At 36.2% G+C, this 19,834-nt stretch overlaps 2 protein-coding genes across 2 annotated transcripts; one reads left to right on the top strand and one right to left on the bottom strand.

The window, feature by feature from the left end:
* The first annotated feature begins 457 nt into the window (after positions 1–457).
* On the top strand, positions 458–13,055 carry LOC137934005 (multisubstrate pseudouridine synthase 7). Its single transcript, XM_068778177.1, has 20 exons — positions 458–587; positions 848–926; positions 1,018–1,215; positions 1,344–1,579; positions 2,951–3,023; positions 3,372–3,428; positions 4,198–4,277; positions 5,876–5,938; positions 6,062–6,149; positions 6,271–6,374; positions 6,508–6,610; positions 7,296–7,369; positions 7,515–7,579; positions 8,006–8,181; positions 10,094–10,161; positions 10,256–10,316; positions 10,810–10,847; positions 10,947–11,015; positions 11,122–11,578; positions 12,752–13,055. The coding sequence occupies exons 1-20, from the start codon at positions 505–507 to the stop codon at positions 12,779–12,781; spliced, it is 2,202 nt and encodes a 733-aa protein (XP_068634278.1). The 5' UTR covers positions 458–504; the 3' UTR covers positions 12,782–13,055.
* A 1,355-nt stretch (positions 13,056–14,410) lies between these two features.
* LOC137935488 (leucine-rich repeat extensin-like protein 6) lies at positions 14,411–15,709 on the bottom strand. The gene has a single exon (XM_068780134.1). It carries the CDS (start codon positions 15,707–15,709, stop codon positions 14,411–14,413), a length of 1,299 nt encoding a protein of 432 aa, XP_068636235.1.
* Positions 15,710–19,834: the final 4,125 nt, after the last annotated feature.

Genomic DNA, 19,834 nt, shown 5'->3' with positions numbered 1-19,834 from the left:
TTGGTGAAGTGATTATGTTCGACAAAACCCAATTGAGCAACTATTTGATTTGAATAATATTATATAACGTCATTTATCTAAAAATGAAAGATAAATTGGGTGAGAAACCCACTATTGGACTATAGGAGAGGGTATCCTTGGGGGGGGGGGGGGGGTTAGTCCAAAATGAAGGGCACTCGAATTGTTCCCCCATTACTCAGTTCATTTGTGTTTGCCGTTCCATCAACTTCAAATGCAGCAATAAGAATCCTTCCTAACACACTCCAAAATGGGAAGGAGAGACCATTTTAATTTGGACCAGTTTTCCTATGATCCACTGGTTAAATATCTAGCTCCCCAGTTATATGGGCCCACGGAGTAACACGCGTCTAACCTTCTTCAAAATTCGCGCTCGTACGTGGGAAGCAAGGGTTTATGGCGTTATACTGTCGAGCTTCGGTGGCGCCTGTCCCAAAACCTTACAAACAAAGAGTCAGTGATTTTCTGAAAATTGGGACCGTGGCCATGACGACGATAGAAGAAGCAGACGTCGGAATTCTCTGTTTCATCTCCGAGCGTCCTGGCTTTCGTGGCATATTGAAGCAAAGGTTTAAGACATCTTAGTGAATTTGCTTCTTATCGTTTTCTTGTTGTCATGATTTTATTCTTGTAACTTCTTAGCAGTACGGTTAGCTACTCAGGCGTTGGTTTAGAGTCCCGTATGTTTTGGTTAACTTGTTTTTGAGGATGAAGTGGTTTTTGCAGAGTTATCTGGAGAATGCAGTCGTTCTTTTTTTGTTTTTTATTTTTTTGGTGTTTACAGTGATATTTATTCAGTATTTACAAAAAAAATGTTGTCTTTCGTTAGGTACTCGGATTTTATAGTGAATGAAGTAGATCTTGATGGGAATGTTGTTCATTTGACTAGCTTCGATGCCCCACCTGAGGTACTCTTCTCTTATGCTTTTTTGTTTCCCCATTGCCTTAAGTAAAGCTCTTCTGAGATGATCAGTTTGCTTTTATGTTTATATTTTTCAGAAGATAGAGAAAATGATGACCAATAACTTGGACCTGGTAAATGAAGACCACAGTAGTAAAATTGAATCATTTAGATCTCTTGCTGGTGAAGCTGATGCAAAATCTTTGAAAGAGTTGCTTGATCAAATTGGGTCTGGCGTGGCAAGTAATATTTCTCCTATCATTCTTTCTCCCGATGCTGACAAATCACATAGAACTGTAAGTTCGAGGAACTTCCTTTGCAGTTATGAATGACTATACTAATTATGGCCATTGCTCTATTATCATATTTGTATTTCTGTCATCTTTGTTACAGAATAACACATTCTACGTTTTGGGTTACACAGGAAGTTCATAATTTTTTCAAGTCAAATTTTAAGTTCCTCGTAACAGACACTGTTGATGGATTGGATTCAAGCACAAAATGTGTTCGGCTGAGGTTTTCTTCAGGAGCACAACATGGGAGGGGATGGAACTCTCGTAAGCGGAAAGACAGGGAGAGCAATGGGGCCTCAAAAGCTGCTATATCCTTTGATAGTAGAGGTTCAAATGATTGGCCTGAGGGTATTGGCAAGTTCCTTGGGTAACTTACAGTACTACTGTTTTGTATTTGGCCAGGATCGATTATTACCTCCTAAACATTAAAACAGTAAAGTTGGTTAGTTACAAATTGACTGATACACATCTGAAAAAGAGAATTTGGACGTTTATGCTTTTGCATTGGTTTGAATCGTTTTATCATAGATTATTCTGTTGGAGGTAGTTGCTGTTGATTAAGTTATCAAAGTGTTCAGGAAGTCAAGCAGTAAATGTTTTTAATTGACGAATCTTTGTTTTTGTTAGAAGCTAATTGTGTATTGGAGATAGAAAAAAATAATAACACTACAGAGGCTTCCTAATCTATATCTGAAGTAGCCCCCTTTATGGTTTTGATGATGTATTATATGAAGTAACAGTGTATAATTTTCAGTTAAAAGCCTATGGTCTTTCTAGCCGAAGAGAACTAGCTTCTCAAGCTGATATGCTTCTTTCCAGTGTTGGTCTTTGTTTGGAGCTTCGTTAGCATGACCTTTTTCTCCATATTGAATAGCATATTAAGTACCAGAAAATCCAATACACGCATCATTGATATTGATAACAATGTTCATTAATATACTCTGGAGTTGGGGCAAATTTATGCTTTTGTGTAGGCTGTTGTTGTGCACTTGTGACTTTAAAGTTAAATACACATGTTTACACTCTATAAATGATGAACAAAAAATAAGTTGAAAAAATTTAGTAATCAACAAAGCCAATACTGCCACTTAGTTTTTTTTTGGTTTTTTTTCCCCTACTTAGTTGAACCATATTTTGGGTCTATGATCAAGCAAGGAAGTCAACTCTATAGTGGACCCAGTTTTGTGCCAAGTCAGTTCTCTTAGCACAAATGCAGACCTTTTATTTGTGAATTGATGAAATCTATATTTTACATGGGAGGGACAGGTTAAGCAGAACTTTCTGTCTGTTAGATGAATTTTCTTTTAGAAGTATGATTGAGCATAACAACTAAGGTTATAGTAAATAATGTGAGATTACTGTCTTTAAAACCCAAGATAAGATTTCCAACAGCCTGATTCCAGAGACTTCCTCTCGAGTGTCTTATGGCACAATGATCTGACTTCAAAACCTTTTAAGACCAGCATATGGCTAAGGGCATCTAAATTAGGGAAATTCCCAGCTGCTAACCATTTAAAAAAGGGTTTTGTTCATCTTTGCATCATTGATGATTTTTCATGAAGTGCTGTGATATGTGGATTACATTACTCACTTTTTTCACTTCTGATATGATATATGTCAGAGGTACTTATTTGATCTTCTCCTTGTTTTTCCTCTATTGAGCAAAATGGTTAGCATAAATTTCTTGGCTTGCTTTGGCTTTTGAATTCTGTATATCTGATACTTACGTGTTTTCCAGATTTCACCTATACAAAGAGAATAAGGATACACAAGAGGCCTTGGGGGTGATAGGAAAGATGCTAGGAGTTCAGGTAGTTTCTTCCTGTTATTAATAAATGGTTTTTGTTGTCACCTTCTGTTTATTCCCTTCTTGTGTTCTCTCTCTCTTATTTGTTTAATAAAAAGATAAAGTTATTTTTTTTCAATTCTTTTGATTGTGTTGCTTTCCTTGATGGTTGAACTCAAGACCTCCCCAAAAATTAATGAATCATTTTTTATTAGTCAATTATTTAATTAATCAATCTATCTTTTCCAGCAAACCGCCTGGTTTGATTCTAAAGATGTATGTTTGAATGCATTTGAAAATAGAAATTTTTTCCATGGATGTGTATATAAACTCCTAGCAGTTTGTTTGATGTATTGGTTTAATTCTTTGGCAGCAACGTTCATTTGGGTTTGCGGGTACAAAGGATAAACGTTCTGTATCAACTCAAAGGGTAATATTTCTGTCATTTCTTCTGTCAGTTTTATAACTTTTTCAGACTTCCTATGCTTTCAATTTTGCTTGACTTGTTCAATTTGGATTAATAAGAATCAGTTACTAGGCTAAATTCTTATGCTTATATTTTAACTAATCTTAATGCCTTTTCCATTCTTGGCCTCTCTAGCTTCGGCATGTAGAGCTGCAATAATCATCCTGGTTGTGTGCAGCTAAAAGCTATGTCTAGATCCATGAATATTTATTCCAGAATGTAAATCATCTATGTATTCTCTGGCTCTTTGAACAGAGGAGTATCACTGGTTAAAGGTTGCAAGAGTAAATAGAAGGCACCACTTGGAAATTGTGAAATTGTGTGTGTTAGACATTCTGTGATTTATGTAATCTAGTAAGTTAGATGTTCAAACCCACAATTCGCAGCAAAACTGTGCTGTTTGTTGCTAAAACTTGTGAATAATGGTCATTTTCAGGCACTTGTACTACAAAATAATAATTCTCCTATATGTATGTGGATGTATATGTTTCTGTCTTCCTTTAAGAGAAATTCCTGAACTGATTTTCTTTTTAAGTCATCAACAACTTTACTTTTTTGGCTTGCCACTGGTGTGTCAGTAGGTCTACCATGTGGATTTTCTTGGGAGGGAGATACGTGTTTTGGCACTCTGTCATTCTAGCAATTTCAAGTTGGTCATTGAGAGCTAATGAACATCTGAAAGGGATAAGCTAAAAAAAAAAAAGTTGTGATAGTGATCTTTTCTTCTTTGCAGGTGACCATTTTCAAGCAACATGCAAAAAGATTAGCTTCTCTAAATGATAGATTATATGGTATCAAAGTTGGCGATTTTCGGTAAATCTACATGGCTTTTACTTCCTTTTCATAATCATTTTACAATTTTTGAGGGAAAAATCCAACTAATGATCTTCATGTATTTAATGTTCATTTTCATTTTGTGCTACATAGGTTTAGTTTGCAAATACCTCCTTAATTTTCCAAAATTTGCAGTTTAATTCTCAAAGGGTTTTTCAACAGTTTCAGCGATTGAGTAGTCTTAACGTTCCTAATGTCAACAAGAGGTGATGCTGTAAGGCGCAATCCGGTGTCTCTTAAAGAATCTTATATGTCCAACCTCACCAGTCTCTGTTAGTGTAACAATCTCAATAAAAAAGAGAAAATAACATTGTTATTCATCTTTACTTTTAATAAGGTTCAACTGTGCCTCTTTGACTGTCTGACTAATGAACGGAGTATAGCTAAATATCTTTTCGTTTGTTGGCTAGTTAAATACCGCGAGCCCTATATTTATTCTGCAGTATGTCTTATGAGATACAGAGCAGGGGCTTTTGATCGCATTTGGCCCTTTCCTGTGTCACTCATTCGATGCGGCATACCTTTAAGAGATTAGAGGTAAATGATAATGGTATGATGATCAGAGTGCTAATTATATCTTGGACTCCTTTTGGAGTGCAAATTATGTCACTGAATCCTTGGATAGGAAGAGAGCTGTTGCAGAGGTGGGATATTTAATTAGGTTTTGGTAAAGGGTAGGAGAGGAGAGAGCACAGAAAAAGAGAGGAGAAGATGGCGGGGGTGGGAGGGGTGCTCAAGAGAAAGAAGAAAGTGAAAGTCCAGTTAGTTCTTGACTCTTACCCGGTTATCTATAAAGTAAGTTACATATAATGAAAATTAAAATAATACCTGTAAGTATAAACTTAGTGGGTTGAAACGGTAGCTAATTTTTACTAAACTCTCTGAACCAGTTGTACTTATTGACTAAGACACTAAGTCGTACTGCTACCAGAGCTATATCAGAGGACAATTGATGAGTGATCAGTTTCAAGTAGTCAAACAATTAGAGATGCACTTCATATTCTATTTAAGGGCCATCGTGAAAATGGATGTCCTCATTAGTTTCGATTGTTTATAGGTTCTATAGTAAAAAAGGTTGAAACTTTTTGGAAAATGTCTTCAGTCTCTAAGCACTTTTTGTAGTTGAAAGTTGTCATTTGAAAATCTCTATAGTAAAACTTTTCATTAGTGTTGCTTTCCATTATTTAAACTACTGCATTGTTGCAGTTGGTCTATTTGGAAAAAAAGGTTGAACAAATATGAATGTGGTACTTGTAAAATGTCTAAACTCAGGAGTCTTAAATAAACTTGTCATGTGTTTCTCTTGCTAAGGACGGTATTACCCGCTAATGCCTTGTTTGAATAGTGTCATCACCAGTTTGACTATGTATGTTTTTAGTATATTTTGTCATTCTGTTGCTTTGCTCCCTTCATGTGTGCATTCCTTCACTTCTGTCCCCTTTCCTTTCTCGTATCCAATATTGAACCTTCATTCAGCTATTTTTTTGGAAGGGAATTCATTTTCTTGTTACAATTTGTATTTGAACGTTTTGGTACCATGTAGTTTATAATTATAGTTCATTGTTTTCATTTTGCAGCTATGTCCATGAAAGACTTGTTCTTGGACAGCTGGTTGGAAATCGATTCACAATTACTTTACGGTATTCCACTATCATACATGCTAAAACAAAGATTGCTCTCTCTCTCTCTCTCTCTCTCTCTCTCTCTCTCTCTCTTTCTCTGTATGGTGAACTTGCTCACAATGTGCTCATTTATGTCTTCAGAGGAGTTGTTGCAGATTCTGAAGGTATGATAAAAGCAGCCGCTGATGGTTTAGGAAAGAATGGCTTTATCAACTACTTTGGCTTGCAGGTAGTTTTAAATAGATGTATGGAAATTACTTTTTTCTGTATTTTTTACATTCAAGATTTGGGGCCCAGTATACTTTTACGAATGTTTGAGTGAATTTTTTTTTGGCTTTAACAATGAGCAGCGTTTTGGAAGTGGTTCAGTGCCAACTCATCTCATTGGAGCTGCATTACTTCGAGGAGAGTGGAAAGCTGCTGCAGGCTTGATTCTTGACCCAAGAGAAGGGGATATCCTTGAATTTTGATCACGTCTTTGAAAAAATAATTTATTTCATCATGTTGGGACTGGAAAGATTTGTGGAAAAGGCAATCAGAGAACTCATATTGAAAGTTGATTTTTGTGACTTAACTTGGAACTAACAACGCACGGTGATCAGGGAAGCACGTGAATATTATAAGGAAAGCGGGGATATAGATGGAACTTTAAGGCGTTTACCTCGCCATTTGGTTGCTGAAAGATCTATTGTAAGTTCTTCGTAATCTTTTACTGATTCGTCCACTAAAAAGGCTTTTATTGGATTATGTGTCAGTTTCTAGTTGTTCTCTTACTGCTTTTGACCTTATTTCATCTTATTGATTATAACCTTTTCCCTTTATAATAGATAACTTTTACATAAACAGAGTCTGTTCGAATATAGAACTGCTTGACTACTGTCCATAGAAATAATTGAAAGTGGCCCTTGAACTTCATTGGCTGCTATTCATCTTTGTTGGACAGAATCCATCTTATCATTATTATAAATAAAGTTTAATTGTTTTAATTATGACAATAATTTTATTGAATTTCCTAGAAGTGGGAACTCTCTAATAGTTTGCGTAATTTACAAATATTGATTGCAAGAATCTATCAGTGGAAAGCGTGGGTATGGTATTTTTGGTTCTCATAATGTGATAACCTATGTGGTCAGGGGTGGGTTCATCATCCATCTTCAAGAGATTTTTTTAAAAAAAAATATATCAAGGGCAGATAAATACAAGGGAGAAGTAAATAGTGTAGCTTATGCTAGTATCGGAATTTTAAAAGGCAAGTGTTGTTTTTCTATATGTGAATTTATGATGGTAAACTAATTGATTTTCTCTCTTCTTATCATCACTAAACGAAATTTTTTTATGATGGTAATTCTTTTCTTTCCCTTGTCTCTTTGACCAGCTTCAGTGCTTGAAGAAATGCCCTGGCAACTACTTGCAGGCGCTGAAGGCTATACCAAGAACATTGAGAATGATGTATGTGCAATCACAAAGCAAGTAACTTTATAAATATAAACATTGGTAGCTATTATAGCTGCTATATCACTTCATCATCCACCTTCTTTTTGCTGTGAAAAAATTAGGTTTTTAGTCTTCTGTTTTTTCACATTCCTTTTTGCAGGTATGTGCATAGCTATCAAAGCTACTTATGGAACCATGCAGCAAGTATCAGAGTGCAAAAATTTGGTTTGCGCTTTTACCTTCTCATTGCTAAAAAAAAAAATTGGGGATGACCGGGACCTGACTTTAATAATAGTAATTTTTAATGCAAGTAAATTGGGACAGTGAAATGTTTAGAAAGAACATTGACTAATCTATCATTGATCTTCACCATCTTTGATGGTGTGGGATGCATTGATTTCTCAAACCATGGGGTAAAATCTTTTCTCTCCTATTTTTTTGCTATTATTTTCTCAATGAATTTGAACCAGTGAGAATATATTCTCATATCAGAATGAGTTTCATACCCTAGACCTAGAATCATACGCCTCTTGTTGCCTTTCCTATTAGTTGTGCAAGGATGGATATGATAAGATATTGCTGATTTAACTGTGCACTTTCCTCCAGTAACCAATTTGTTCCATCTTGGTAATGATGTTTTATCTTTGTCAGGTATAGACAGAGTAGTTTTAGGAGATCTGGTATGTTGTAAGGAGGTCTCTTCTGAGAAAGCAATGGAAGCTGTTGATAGAGATATCAAAGATGATGGTATAGATGAAAATGACTATGTTGGTCTAGCTGAGGTATCAGAAGCAGCCATTCCTGAAGAAAAAATTCAGGTTGTGAAGGTAAGGAGCATCATCAAATAGATATGTCATCTGATCTGTGTGTGAACTCATGATTAGTAATGCAATAAAGCTAAACTTATCGTCTTTTTTCAACTTTTGAAAACTTGTTCTTATGCTCTTTTAGCTTTATCAAATTTTTTTTTCTGTTGTTTTTGCAAAACTTGCGTCCTATGCATGCAGTTTCATGTACTTTTGTAGACCTGTACATTTTTACTTACATGATAGAAATGATGGACCCTGCCAAGTTGTTAACACTCCAACTTTTGTCTTCATTGAGGTGGCATTGTATTTAATATTGGGTAATAGTTTGCATAGGTAGGAACAGAAGGCTCCTGGCTTTGTTAACACAGAAGATCACATGTCTTTATCTTCTGTTGTTATTTAAGCTCCAGTGATGAAATAGAAAGACATTGTAATCATATCTGACTGCTAAGTTCCTGTTATTTATTATGTATATACTAGCTGTTACTTAAACTTACAGACCTATTTTTTGTCTTTATTTGCTTCTCTTTTATTATTTAAGTTGAACTTGTTAGAAGTCCAATGTGGATTTGTAATGTACAATTCAACGTTTTAGCCCCTCCAATACGTTCTATAATTGGATAAGGTACTACCATGTGTTCAATTTTGATGCTTTTAGAAGTATGTCATTTCTTGGTTTCTGAAATTGTTTGTTTGCATAGCATTTTGTTTGTGCTTTGGGTTGTGATCTCGATTTGTCATTAGGGATGTCCCAGAGTTGTCAGTAGTTACCTAAATAGAACTAATGGACAAATCAGTTAGGAAGGGAGAGATGTTCCTCTGAAAATGCCTTTCGAGTAAGCAAAATATCACAACTTTTTGAAGGTTAAAAAATACCTTACTAATAAAAAAACCAGAATATTTTCAGTAAGTTGGGTAACTAAGGCGTATACTATAAATGCTGGAGTAAGGTAGATTTTTTTGGGTTGGGGAAGTTTGACTTATGAGAAGTTCTTAAGATTAGTCTGGAGCATGATATACCAAAATTTTAATACACCTTCAATGGAGATTAAACTTTTGATGGCAACTCTCATGGGAACAAGTTGGTCAAAAGTGGTTCTATCAGGAGTACGGTTTCACAAATTGCATGTTTATGCGTTCCTCTCAGATTTGATATGCCACTTGGTATTCTGACAGGGCCAAGGATTTTTGGTTAAGCTCTCGCATATTCTTGTAATCGTTGAAGGGGATTCCTGAAATGTCATTCAATGGGCACCTTTTACAAAGGACTGCATTCTGCAGATTAGATTATTTATGAAAATATTGGCATTGGCACTTCTCTATATCTTGGGATCATATCCCTTGAAAGATGAATAAATATAAAGCTGACCGGCTAAGGGAATGAGAGCCCTAGTCTTTCAATATCCCCTCCTATCTTTCTGTAAATTGTCTCATTGGTTCTCTGAGCTTATAAGTTCTCTAGTTCTTTATCTTTTTCTAATTGAAGTTCTCTTCTTTTTGCACATAAATCAAGGCCTCTTTGTTGGTTGATCACCAAGACCAGTGGGCATTTATTTATCTATTTAATGTATTTTGTTTCTGAATAACTGATTTTTTGTTTTGCTGCTTTATTTTTTGTTGATTTATAACTTTTCTTTTTCCTCTCTCCTTAATAAGATTCTCATATTTTTTTTAGAAAAACCAACAGACGGCAACTTGTTTCTGATTGGAGTTCAGGCCATTGCAATCTTAGTTGTTTGCGTTTATGAACCTAAATGTTGGTCACTGCTGGATCATCTGAATAATGGAACACATTAAGTTGGTTCTTTTTGTTTGTCTTACTTGTCTGAGTAGTATTTACAGATGTGCCGTTGCCAGTTCCTCCTACAAGTTTTCAAGGCTATCTACTTTTAAATGTTTCACTGACCTTTATGTGTCAATGTCTTTATAGGTGGTAAATGATGAGGAAGTACATCCTGGAGAATACTCATTTGATGATGTTGTACTTCCCTTACCTGGGTGAGGATGTCTTTGAAAGACTTTGCAGATTCTATAATCAACTTGAGTATTTATCAACCTTGGACCTCACTCTGGTTTTCTTCTCAATTAACAGTTCAAGAGTAATGTACCCGACAAATGATGTTGCTGATGTTTATCATGATTTAGCAAAGAAAGTGAGCATCTTTACACTCTCATCCGTTCTCAGAAGAAGTTATTTTTGTGGTGCCTGGTCTTCTATAAATTGCTCACCACTCTCTTTCCTTCCATTAACTGAAACACACTGTCATTTCTACATGTTAATGAAATCAGAATTTTATGCTTGTAACAACTTGTTTTTCTATTACTTTTTGTCGTTTGAAGTATTTGTAACTCAATTAATTTTAACAGTGAGTTTGATTAAGGTTTTAAACAAAAAGTTTTTCTACTCGGTAAAAGGCAAAAGCATATCCAGGTTCACCTTCAGCAGTTCATTTTTTTCTATTCTGCTGTTGAGTAAGTCGGAAGCCACCTCACCCTGTTTTTGAAATTTTTTGCTTTTTGGCTCATAACATGTACCTATAATGCCTCCTTACTGACCTATATGGAATGAGTGTTGAACTTGGAATTATAGCCAGGAACTGGACACATGTTTGGATAACTGATTATACCTATTTCTCTATTTCCCAGGATGGCATCGACTTGACAGAGAGTGTTCACAATGTTAAGTATGTTGTTGCACTGCCTTTCATGTAACAGTCTCTGTAACTCAAATGGATTGTCTGTCTTATGCTTTGTTTTTTGTGATACTTGGATTCCTTTTGTAGGGAGTTTTCGATCACCAGTATGACTGGAGGTTATAGAAAGGTTTTCCAGCGTCCAGTTGATTATGAATGGTATGCATGTTTATATATCAATGTCTAATTGATGTTGCAGGTGACAAATGATGGAGATTTCTTTGTTTGTCCTTAAAATGAGAAAATTTTCTTGATGTGTTGACAGGGAATTGTTGAGTTACAAAGATGCTAATGTACCTTTGGCGGAGACGGATTTAGACATCATATCTAAATCAACACCTTACAAAATAATCGAAGAAGAGAAGCTTACTGAGGTAAACAGCTGCAAGGACCAAGTGGAGAATGTCAAAGTTGAGAGGACAACTTTAGCAAATAATTGTGAACCTGAGGGTAGAAAAGAGAAGAGACTTTCTCAACTCGAATCTCTTACTGGCTCTGGGGCCCACTCATCTAGCCAATTGGAGAATGTGAATGTCAAGAAGACTAGTTTGGAAAATAATTGTGAACCTGAGGGTGAACAAGAGGAGGGACTTCCTCAACTTGAATCTGTTGCGGGCTCTGATGACCACCCACTTCAGAAAGCCCTGAAATTAGGATTTACTTTACCAACTTCCAGTTATGCAACAATGGCTATAAGGGAGCTCTTGAAATCATCCACTTCGGTTTGTATCCTAGACCTCCAAATTATGTTTACGTATCATTAGCAACAGCTTAGCATAATTGTGATGATAAATGTTGGCTGCTGTTAATGTGCTGAATATTCTTTACTCTCGAGATATTCAAGTTGTTTTCTCCTTAAAAATTTGCATCTCATCCCAGTTATCATGTTTGGTTTAGCATTTTCTTTTTTATCATCTCCAGAGGGCTTTTAGTTAACCTATCCTTATTTTGTGTATATCTTGGTCATGTTTCAAGCTGTTTGTTGATGGAGGAGCGTGAGAATTTTCTCTTTTTCTGATCTCTTGTCCACCTTCAAATACCCTGAGTGATGCATAGTTGGGTGTTCAGGCATTGCCCTCGGATTTTGAGGTTGCTGAATTCTGTATTTCTTAGAAAAGGCTCAAACATGAAAGCTTGCACCCTGCAGATAGTGATAATTTGATCCCCGGTGACGAGGAATGTTTGTTGTGTCATGTTTGCCATTTTGGGTACTGGCTTGCAGGCAGATAAAGCATGTAAGCATGACTCTTGAGAACATGGTCTTATAGGAAATAACTAGAAAACTTCGTGTTGTAGGAAAACTTGAAAACATCATGTTGTAGGAAATTTGATGCCTTTTTAATGTTCTTGTATTTTGCTCTGCTCTTTCAACATGTGGGAAGGAGCAAAGCCTTTTCTTGTATCTCATGTTCTATCTCTTATCTTTTCTCATGTCCTTTGAAGAGTGAAGGATGAAAGTAGTAAAGTTGGTTATTACTGGATCATGCCCATAAATTTTCTTCAAGACTGAACATAAGCTCACTGCAACTGAATAAATAAGAGAGGGTACAATGGATCTACCTCTCATGTATCAACCAGGACATATTTCACTTTCTTATACTTGCATCTGTAGATAACTCTCTTCCTATCTGTTGTTAGGTCTTTTTTTTGAATTTTTTTGGTATATACTTAAGGAATACACATGGCAGTGTTTTGGTTTTGTCTAAATAATCCCTTTATATAAAATTACTTGAACGCATTCAGTATTCTCTGGTTGCAGTGTGACTCTCTATATTTGTGCTCATTACTTCTATGGATCATCCACTTGCATAGTTTGATTGTAATTTGTGCAAAAAAATCTGTAGCATCATTGATGTAAGGATTTTTGCTAAATCATTTTATATTTGTCTAATCAGGTTGCATTTCAGAAGACATTGAATCAATGAGATACAGACAGAGTCATATTCAGGCCTCAGTCAAGGTAGACACTTTATGGTGGCCTCAATTGAGCTTCATTCTTCTGCACAAGGTTTTGGAGATTCTTAGGGGTTCAGTGTTGCTTCTGAATATGTGTGATTTCACCTCTCTTGTGCTCTCCTTGGATATTTTGCTGTAACATATCTATTTAAAAATTATATATTTAATAAGATATTTTCTACATAATTGAAGGCAATTGAGCAACTCAAATAAGGCAAGGCTGTGATGATTTTGGTTAATGATAATGACGATACTGCTTGAGTGCCTCTCAAGGTTCATTTGATAACGAGTTTATACGTATGCAAGCATTCACTATTCGCCTGCAAATTATAATCATCCTGTCTGAGCACGAAGAGCAATAGATTGATAACTCTTTATCTGAGTCTCTTGCAATCCTTCTCATAATTAAGGTTTCTTCTCTTTTTAGAAAACCAAAAAGGGATATCTTCGTAGAAATTATTCCTTGGTTTAACATCTGTACTTGGATTAAATTTATCATAATCTCTAGTTTGGACGATCAGAATTAGTCAGAGACCGAGAAGTACACTGGAAAAATCCTGCAATTCTTTCCTTACAAAAAGCGTCATATGCATTCCTCTCCAAATCAAATCTGTAATCACCGGGAACATGGGTCTCGGGGTCTCGCACTTTGGTTGCAGACTCTTCTCTGTGCCGGAGCAACGGCATAAGTACTTGCACTCCATTGCGAGCCTACGCTTCCGGTCATACGTAAATCACCTTACCAAATCTGCTGCACTTAACTAGTTCCAGAAGCTACGGTGCAGACTATAACGTCTTCGTGATGCCGGGAAAGTTACGGCTCCTTCGTTCAAGAGCTGAAAAGGTTAGTTCATCTTTTTCTTTGTTCTCTTTTCAGCTTCCCAAAAATTGAGAAAATTGAGATTTGTTACCGCTGCATACATTTGAATTTTATACAACGAGGTTATTATATTCTTATGAGATTGAAAAGGCCACCTCTGCCACCTGCAAGTTCAACCACTGCGTCCCATGGTCTGCTGCTGTTCATAAGCGTCATAGAACAACTAATAGTCTTTACTTTTCCATAATGAAAAAATGATAAAACCTTTTGTTTAGTAGATTAATTGTGTCTGATATGATGCTTAATTCATAATTTCGATTCCATTATCATAAAATTTGGGAGTGAGCAGGTCCATTCACTGCATTGATCTGGGATGATTCGTTTGAAACCGTTTCTCAAGCACGAAAGAGCAACAACATTACATTGCATAAACAGTGAAAATCTTGTATATCTGGAAATATAATTTCATACTCAAGTTTACGAAAACAAAGTGGCGAACGATCCGAGGAGTTGGTTTTGCGTCTGCACCAAGGCTAAGATGCTCCCGGAAGCATCAGTGAGAATTTGATAGACGTAGATCTTTTACATGCTATGAAGCGGTTGAGTTTAAATGTAATACAGAAGAGCTGGCGGGTTATCAACCTTTTTTGGTTTATGTGCAGGAAGCAGCATTTCTAAGTTCTAAATTCTCATAATATGATCCTCGAAACAAGATCACATCATTATTCACAGGAAAGAAACAATACGTTTTCATTTTTGTAACCTAAGCAAGAAAGCTCTAAAAATGAATCGGGAAATGATATGGATGAGGCGGAGGTGGCGGTGGAGGTGGAGGTGGAGGTGGAGGTGGAGGAGGAGGAGGTGGAGATGGAGGTGGAGGTGGAGGTGGAGGTGGAGGTGAAGGAGGAGGCGGAGGCGGAGGGGGAGGTGGTGGTGGTGGAGGGGGAGGTGGTGGAGAGGGAGGTGGTGGAGAAGGCGGGGCCGGAGGACTTGCAGTACAACTGAAGGCCTCGCATTGTACAGGATGTGCCAGGAACGAGGCACACTCCTCTTTAGACCTCTGCAATGGCCTTTCCGGGATACAGTTCTTCCGATCATCTTTATCCTTCAGCTTCAAACACAGAGTAGGTTCTTCATAGAAATAGTTAAATGAGTACGTGAAATTCTTCAAATTCGGCAATGCGCAGACGCCCTCCGGGATCTCCCCGGACAACCGATTGTCCGCCACGTTCAGCTGCTCCAACCGCTTCATTTTCCCTATCGTCTCGGGCAACGGCCCAACCAGCCTGTTCGAACTGACGTCGAAAACAGTCAGTTTCCGCAGAGCTCCAATCTCCGGCGGCAAACAACCGGTGAGCCCACTGTTCGATAGCATCAGCTCAGTCAAAGTCCCCGCCATTTTTGCCAGGCTCCTCGGCAAGCAGCCATTGAGCTGGTTATTTGCAAGCACAAGCACTGAAACAGGAGAGTTCCCAACATTTTCCGGCACAGTGAATCGAAACTTGTTGTTATTGATGAAAAGGGCGTCGAGCTTCAGATCAAAAACTCTCGAAGGAACTGACCCTTCAAACTTATTATATCTGATATCCAGGTACTTCAACGAGGGTAGTTGCAGAAGTACCTGAGGAAACTGACTTTCAAACCTGTTGTTACTGACGTCCAACTCGTACAGAAGATGAAGCTTATTGAAGCTTTCTGGGATTGACCCAAAAAAGCGGTTGGAATTGATGTGGAAGAGGGCGAGGTCTGTCAAAAGCCCGAGCTCTTCCGGCAAGTACCCTTCAATGTTGCCATGGTTAAGATCGATGCCGGCGACGACTTGGATGTGAGGATCATCCAAGGCCTTCGTGCAGTAGACCCTACTGTACTCACAAACATTCAAACCATACCAGTTTGCCGTCAGGTTCTTCGGATCAGAAACGATTGCATGTTTCCATGCTTGCAGAGCTATGAAGGCCTGTGCAAGTCTCGGGTTTACAGTAAGTGGAGGGGAGTCCTGGAGTGAGGGTCTGCAGAAGGCAAGAAGGAAGACGAAGAAGAAGCCCCGGAGGGCTGAATGGAGACTTGGGTTTCTCATATCAGGGAAGAAGAAGCCATTAATATTTACTGAAAGGCAAACTCTGGCCTGGTTGTGGTGTTATAGTTGAGATTTGAGAAGAAGGTGCAATGGTTTATATGGGTGTGGGTTGGCCCCAGATGAAATTCATTTGCATTCATGTGGAATCAAGTTTATTAATTTTGTCCATTAATCATATAATAACATGATCAGAAAAGGAAAACATTGACTCGTTCTTTCTTATACAGGATAAAATGGCTCTGGGAGTCTTACAATGCAGGTTACTTTCTCTCTTTCTTTATTCTTGACTCTGCATTTTTTCATTATTCTTCACTACTCTGTCTCTCTCTCTGACTTGAGACCAGTGATTTTGTTTCTTTCTTTTGTTCATTTGGTAAGATTCGGAGATTAAAATGAAGTTAATTGACTAAACGAATGTTAAAGAAATAGGAAGTTTTACATGTGAGAGTTTTTTTAATGAGAGTGGGGAGGAAGAATCAATCATCTTTCACCAAAAACGCGGTTCTGAGCGAGCAGAATCTCAGTGAGAAGAGCCCAAGAGCTTTCCCTCTTCAATGCTCCTCTCCATAAGGTTCATTCAAATTTCTTAAACAGTCTTTCGTAACTCTTTTAAGAATTTCTAAAATCAGGATCCTCCATTTTCTTTGGTTACCCCAAGGCCAGAGAAACTTGCTGGGGTTGTCTCTGATTCTTGAATAATTCGGACAGAAACGGCTGGTTCAAACCAGTTAGATAAACTTAATTCATGTTTAAAAAACTCAGACTATTCCACCATTTTTTCTTCTTTTCTTTCCTTTCAGCGATTCAAAGTGCTAAACCTGTTGCGACTGAACAATTAATAAGAGATTATGTATTCAAGATTGTCGACAGGTATAATCAACTTGTTCTTATCTAATTAATTGAATCCCACCCATATGAACTAATTCTTATTTTTTTGCTCGAGCTTAATCTGAACAAAGATTCACCGTAGACAAAGACTTCAAAGCTCCTACCCCTTGAGACGAAGTCAGGTGTTTTTGGTAGGATGGGGCTGCCTCTCAACTTGCTGGGGTTTCCCCAATTATAAAATGGCGTCCGTTTTTCTTTTCTTTTAGGTTTTGCATTGCGTCTAGCTTTGGATCTTGCATTGTTTAAATCCACTTGCAGACACAGAAACGAAAGGACTGAAACCCTTAAACAAAGAGGAAGATGATAGGAGAGAGGTGGGGTTTTGCAAAGTCAAATTGATCACCAAACCCCATTATAGACCAGAGGCCTTGACAATGTAAAACACTAAGAGGTAATGCTGTAATGCAAAAAGGAATAGTAGTCAAGCAGCAAATATGAGGTAATCCCATGGTGACAATTCCATTATATGAGGTCATTATAGATTTTTAGAATGGCATTGTAGTAAATATATAAATAAAAAACCGAAATAAATAAAACCAGTTGAGATTGCTAGGACTTTGGCACATTATTTAGGAGATAGCCAAATATATGTTATATTGAATAGGTTAATTATTCCAATTGAGACTCTCACTATGAATGGGGCAAGGGGCGATATGTTCGATCTGGTGATCAGTTGGGAGGAAAATATTACTTACTTCAGATTTTCTAGTATACATACTTGACCAAGCTATTATAGTTGAACTAATGGAATTTCCCAAACTTGGATAACAAAACTTTTATGTTCATTTGTGGTGTGTGAATAAATTTTCTTTACTTACATTTGTTATTGTTTTAATTTTTTTTCATACATAAACTCTAAATTTTTCATTTTGTTGTGATCTATTTGCTTTTTTATCTCTTTTTGTTTACAAGATGAAGGGAAAGAGAAAACTCAAGTTTTGATTTAAGAAAAAAATATACATCTAAAATGGAAATGCACAATGCACAAATGTAGAAAGAGATAATTCCAAAAAGTGTCTGTAATTTTTAGGGATTGTAAACTCATTTTAGTTTTTATATATTAGGTTTTGCAATTGTCGGGAAAAGGGAGAGGTGGGAGATTTTTAATTGAGTGTTGACTCCCAATCCGTAAGTCATTCTTTACAAAAATATAGCCCGTTAAGCATGATAAATCACTTTACAATAATCTATGATCATTAGGTCAACTTTTTGTAAATGGGCAAAATAATGGCTTGTTTGACTCGGGTAAATATCTCATCGCATGTTCACTTGAGAATTTAATGAGTATTTGTGATTCTCTTTAAAAAGGTTTGGATCCATAGGTTATTTGCATCTTTAACATGTTTCAAGCATGCATATCCATTTTTACAACATGTGTAGAAATCTTTTATGACATTCTCTCCCTCTCTCTCTCTATCTCCATCTCAGTATTCAAATGAAGTTTTTTAATTATTATTTGAAAAAATTTTAAACCCTGAACATAGTGTTAATATAAGGACATATATCGAATTTTATGGAGGTTAACACCCACCCTACCACTCATCACATACACTACTTTCCATCTAATGACAACTATGTTATAATTGTTGGGCCCTTAGAAGACCTCTTCAAGATTGCCTTCGTTTACCACTTTTGTGAAGACCCCAATTGACTTATGGGCTTATACCATATTGCCATCTATGGGTGGCTTTGAGTCATACCAACTCATAATGTTGCTAAATAAGGAGGCTCCGAAAAACTCTATTCAATTCAGTTTTTACTTGAGTTCCACTCGAGCTCACACTTGAAATAAGACTTGTTAAGTATAACAAACCAAGTTCGAGATTTTCTAAGATTGACTTGTTAACTAGTGAGCGTTAGGATAGATTTTCTTACAAAAATATCATTTACCCTAATTGCTCTTGTCAGTTCTCTTTTTAATTTGTTGATGATTGCTCCCTCAACATTCGATGTTACTATTTGCCAATGAAATAAACGCTACAGATGGAAAAGTTTACTCTTTCTATTAAATCTATTAAGTTGACTATCGTACATTAATATACTCTATTGCAAGGTCTTGGACTCTTCTGCAATAGCATTTAGTTCAATGGTACTACTCTCATGACTCATCCTCTATTTATTTTAAATTTTTAAATTTTTGTAGTTTTAAATTTAAGACGCAATTTAAGGCAAGTTCGAAGTCAAGCTTGAAGTCTTATGGTCAAGCCAGGCTCAAACTTGACTTGATGCAACCCCTTATCATCGACTTCTTTATGTATTTGATTCTAAAATAGTAATTTTTCTAATTCGATCGATAGCAACTATCTCAAATCAGTAAATTTTATTTTAAATTTATAAAAGTGTTTATGAATAAATATGAAATGAAACATAAAATCAAGATTAATATGAAGCTGAAAATTTAATTAGTTTAAGTATTCATCTACCTAATGATATTACATGAAATTTAATGAAAGTAATTCAAAATATATAAAAATTAGAAAGATTTATAGATTTCATATTCAATGATGATAAATCTATAATTAGTATATCAAATATGTTATATTTAGAAATAATATGCCATGCAACACAATGACACTATGTTAAATAATAAATAATAATTCTATTATTCTATAATGGGATATTATGTTATGAATTATTGTAATTTTATATTACGAGATAATTGTAGGCCGGAAACAAGGGTATTTTTATCCTAAAAGATATGAATCATAAATATAACATCTTTGATATATGAATCGTGGATTTAGTATCATTAAATATAACATCTGTTAATTGACCTAAAAATTTAAATTTTAAAATGATTATCCTTGAGTGGTCTCTACCTTAAGGTAAATGATTAAAAAAACAAAAAACAGGTAAATAATTTTTATTTTTATTTTTAATAAATAAAATTGCACATCTAAAGTGAAATAAATAAAATTTTAAATAAAAACAAAATGAAGAGATAATAACTGAAAAACCTCTGAAGAAAGTAGCCACAATCTTTCAAACAGAAAATTCAGAAGAGTATCATCTCATGTCAGCCTTTTGGACTGAAGCTTTCACTCGAGCATCTTTCCAGACCCCTTGAAGACAAACCTAAGGCAAATAAAATGTAACGAAAGCCACAAGTGAGAAAAAGGGAAATAAAAGCTTCAATTGACCCAATGTATGCATTGCCTGCAGTTCATGTTTCACGGATGCCCATACTTGGATGTCCACTTCATGAATGAAGCTCAAGTTGCAGTTGCTGGACCTTTC

Source organism: Aristolochia californica, unplaced genomic scaffold (genome assembly GCF_029961685.1).
Source record: "Aristolochia californica isolate CCGP_79_NKW_82.1479 unplaced genomic scaffold, dmAriCali1.0.hap1 SCAF_6, whole genome shotgun sequence".
Classification (NCBI taxonomy): domain Eukaryota; kingdom Viridiplantae; phylum Streptophyta; class Magnoliopsida; order Piperales; family Aristolochiaceae; genus Aristolochia; species Aristolochia californica.
This window is presented reverse-complemented; position numbering and strand designations above follow the sequence as displayed.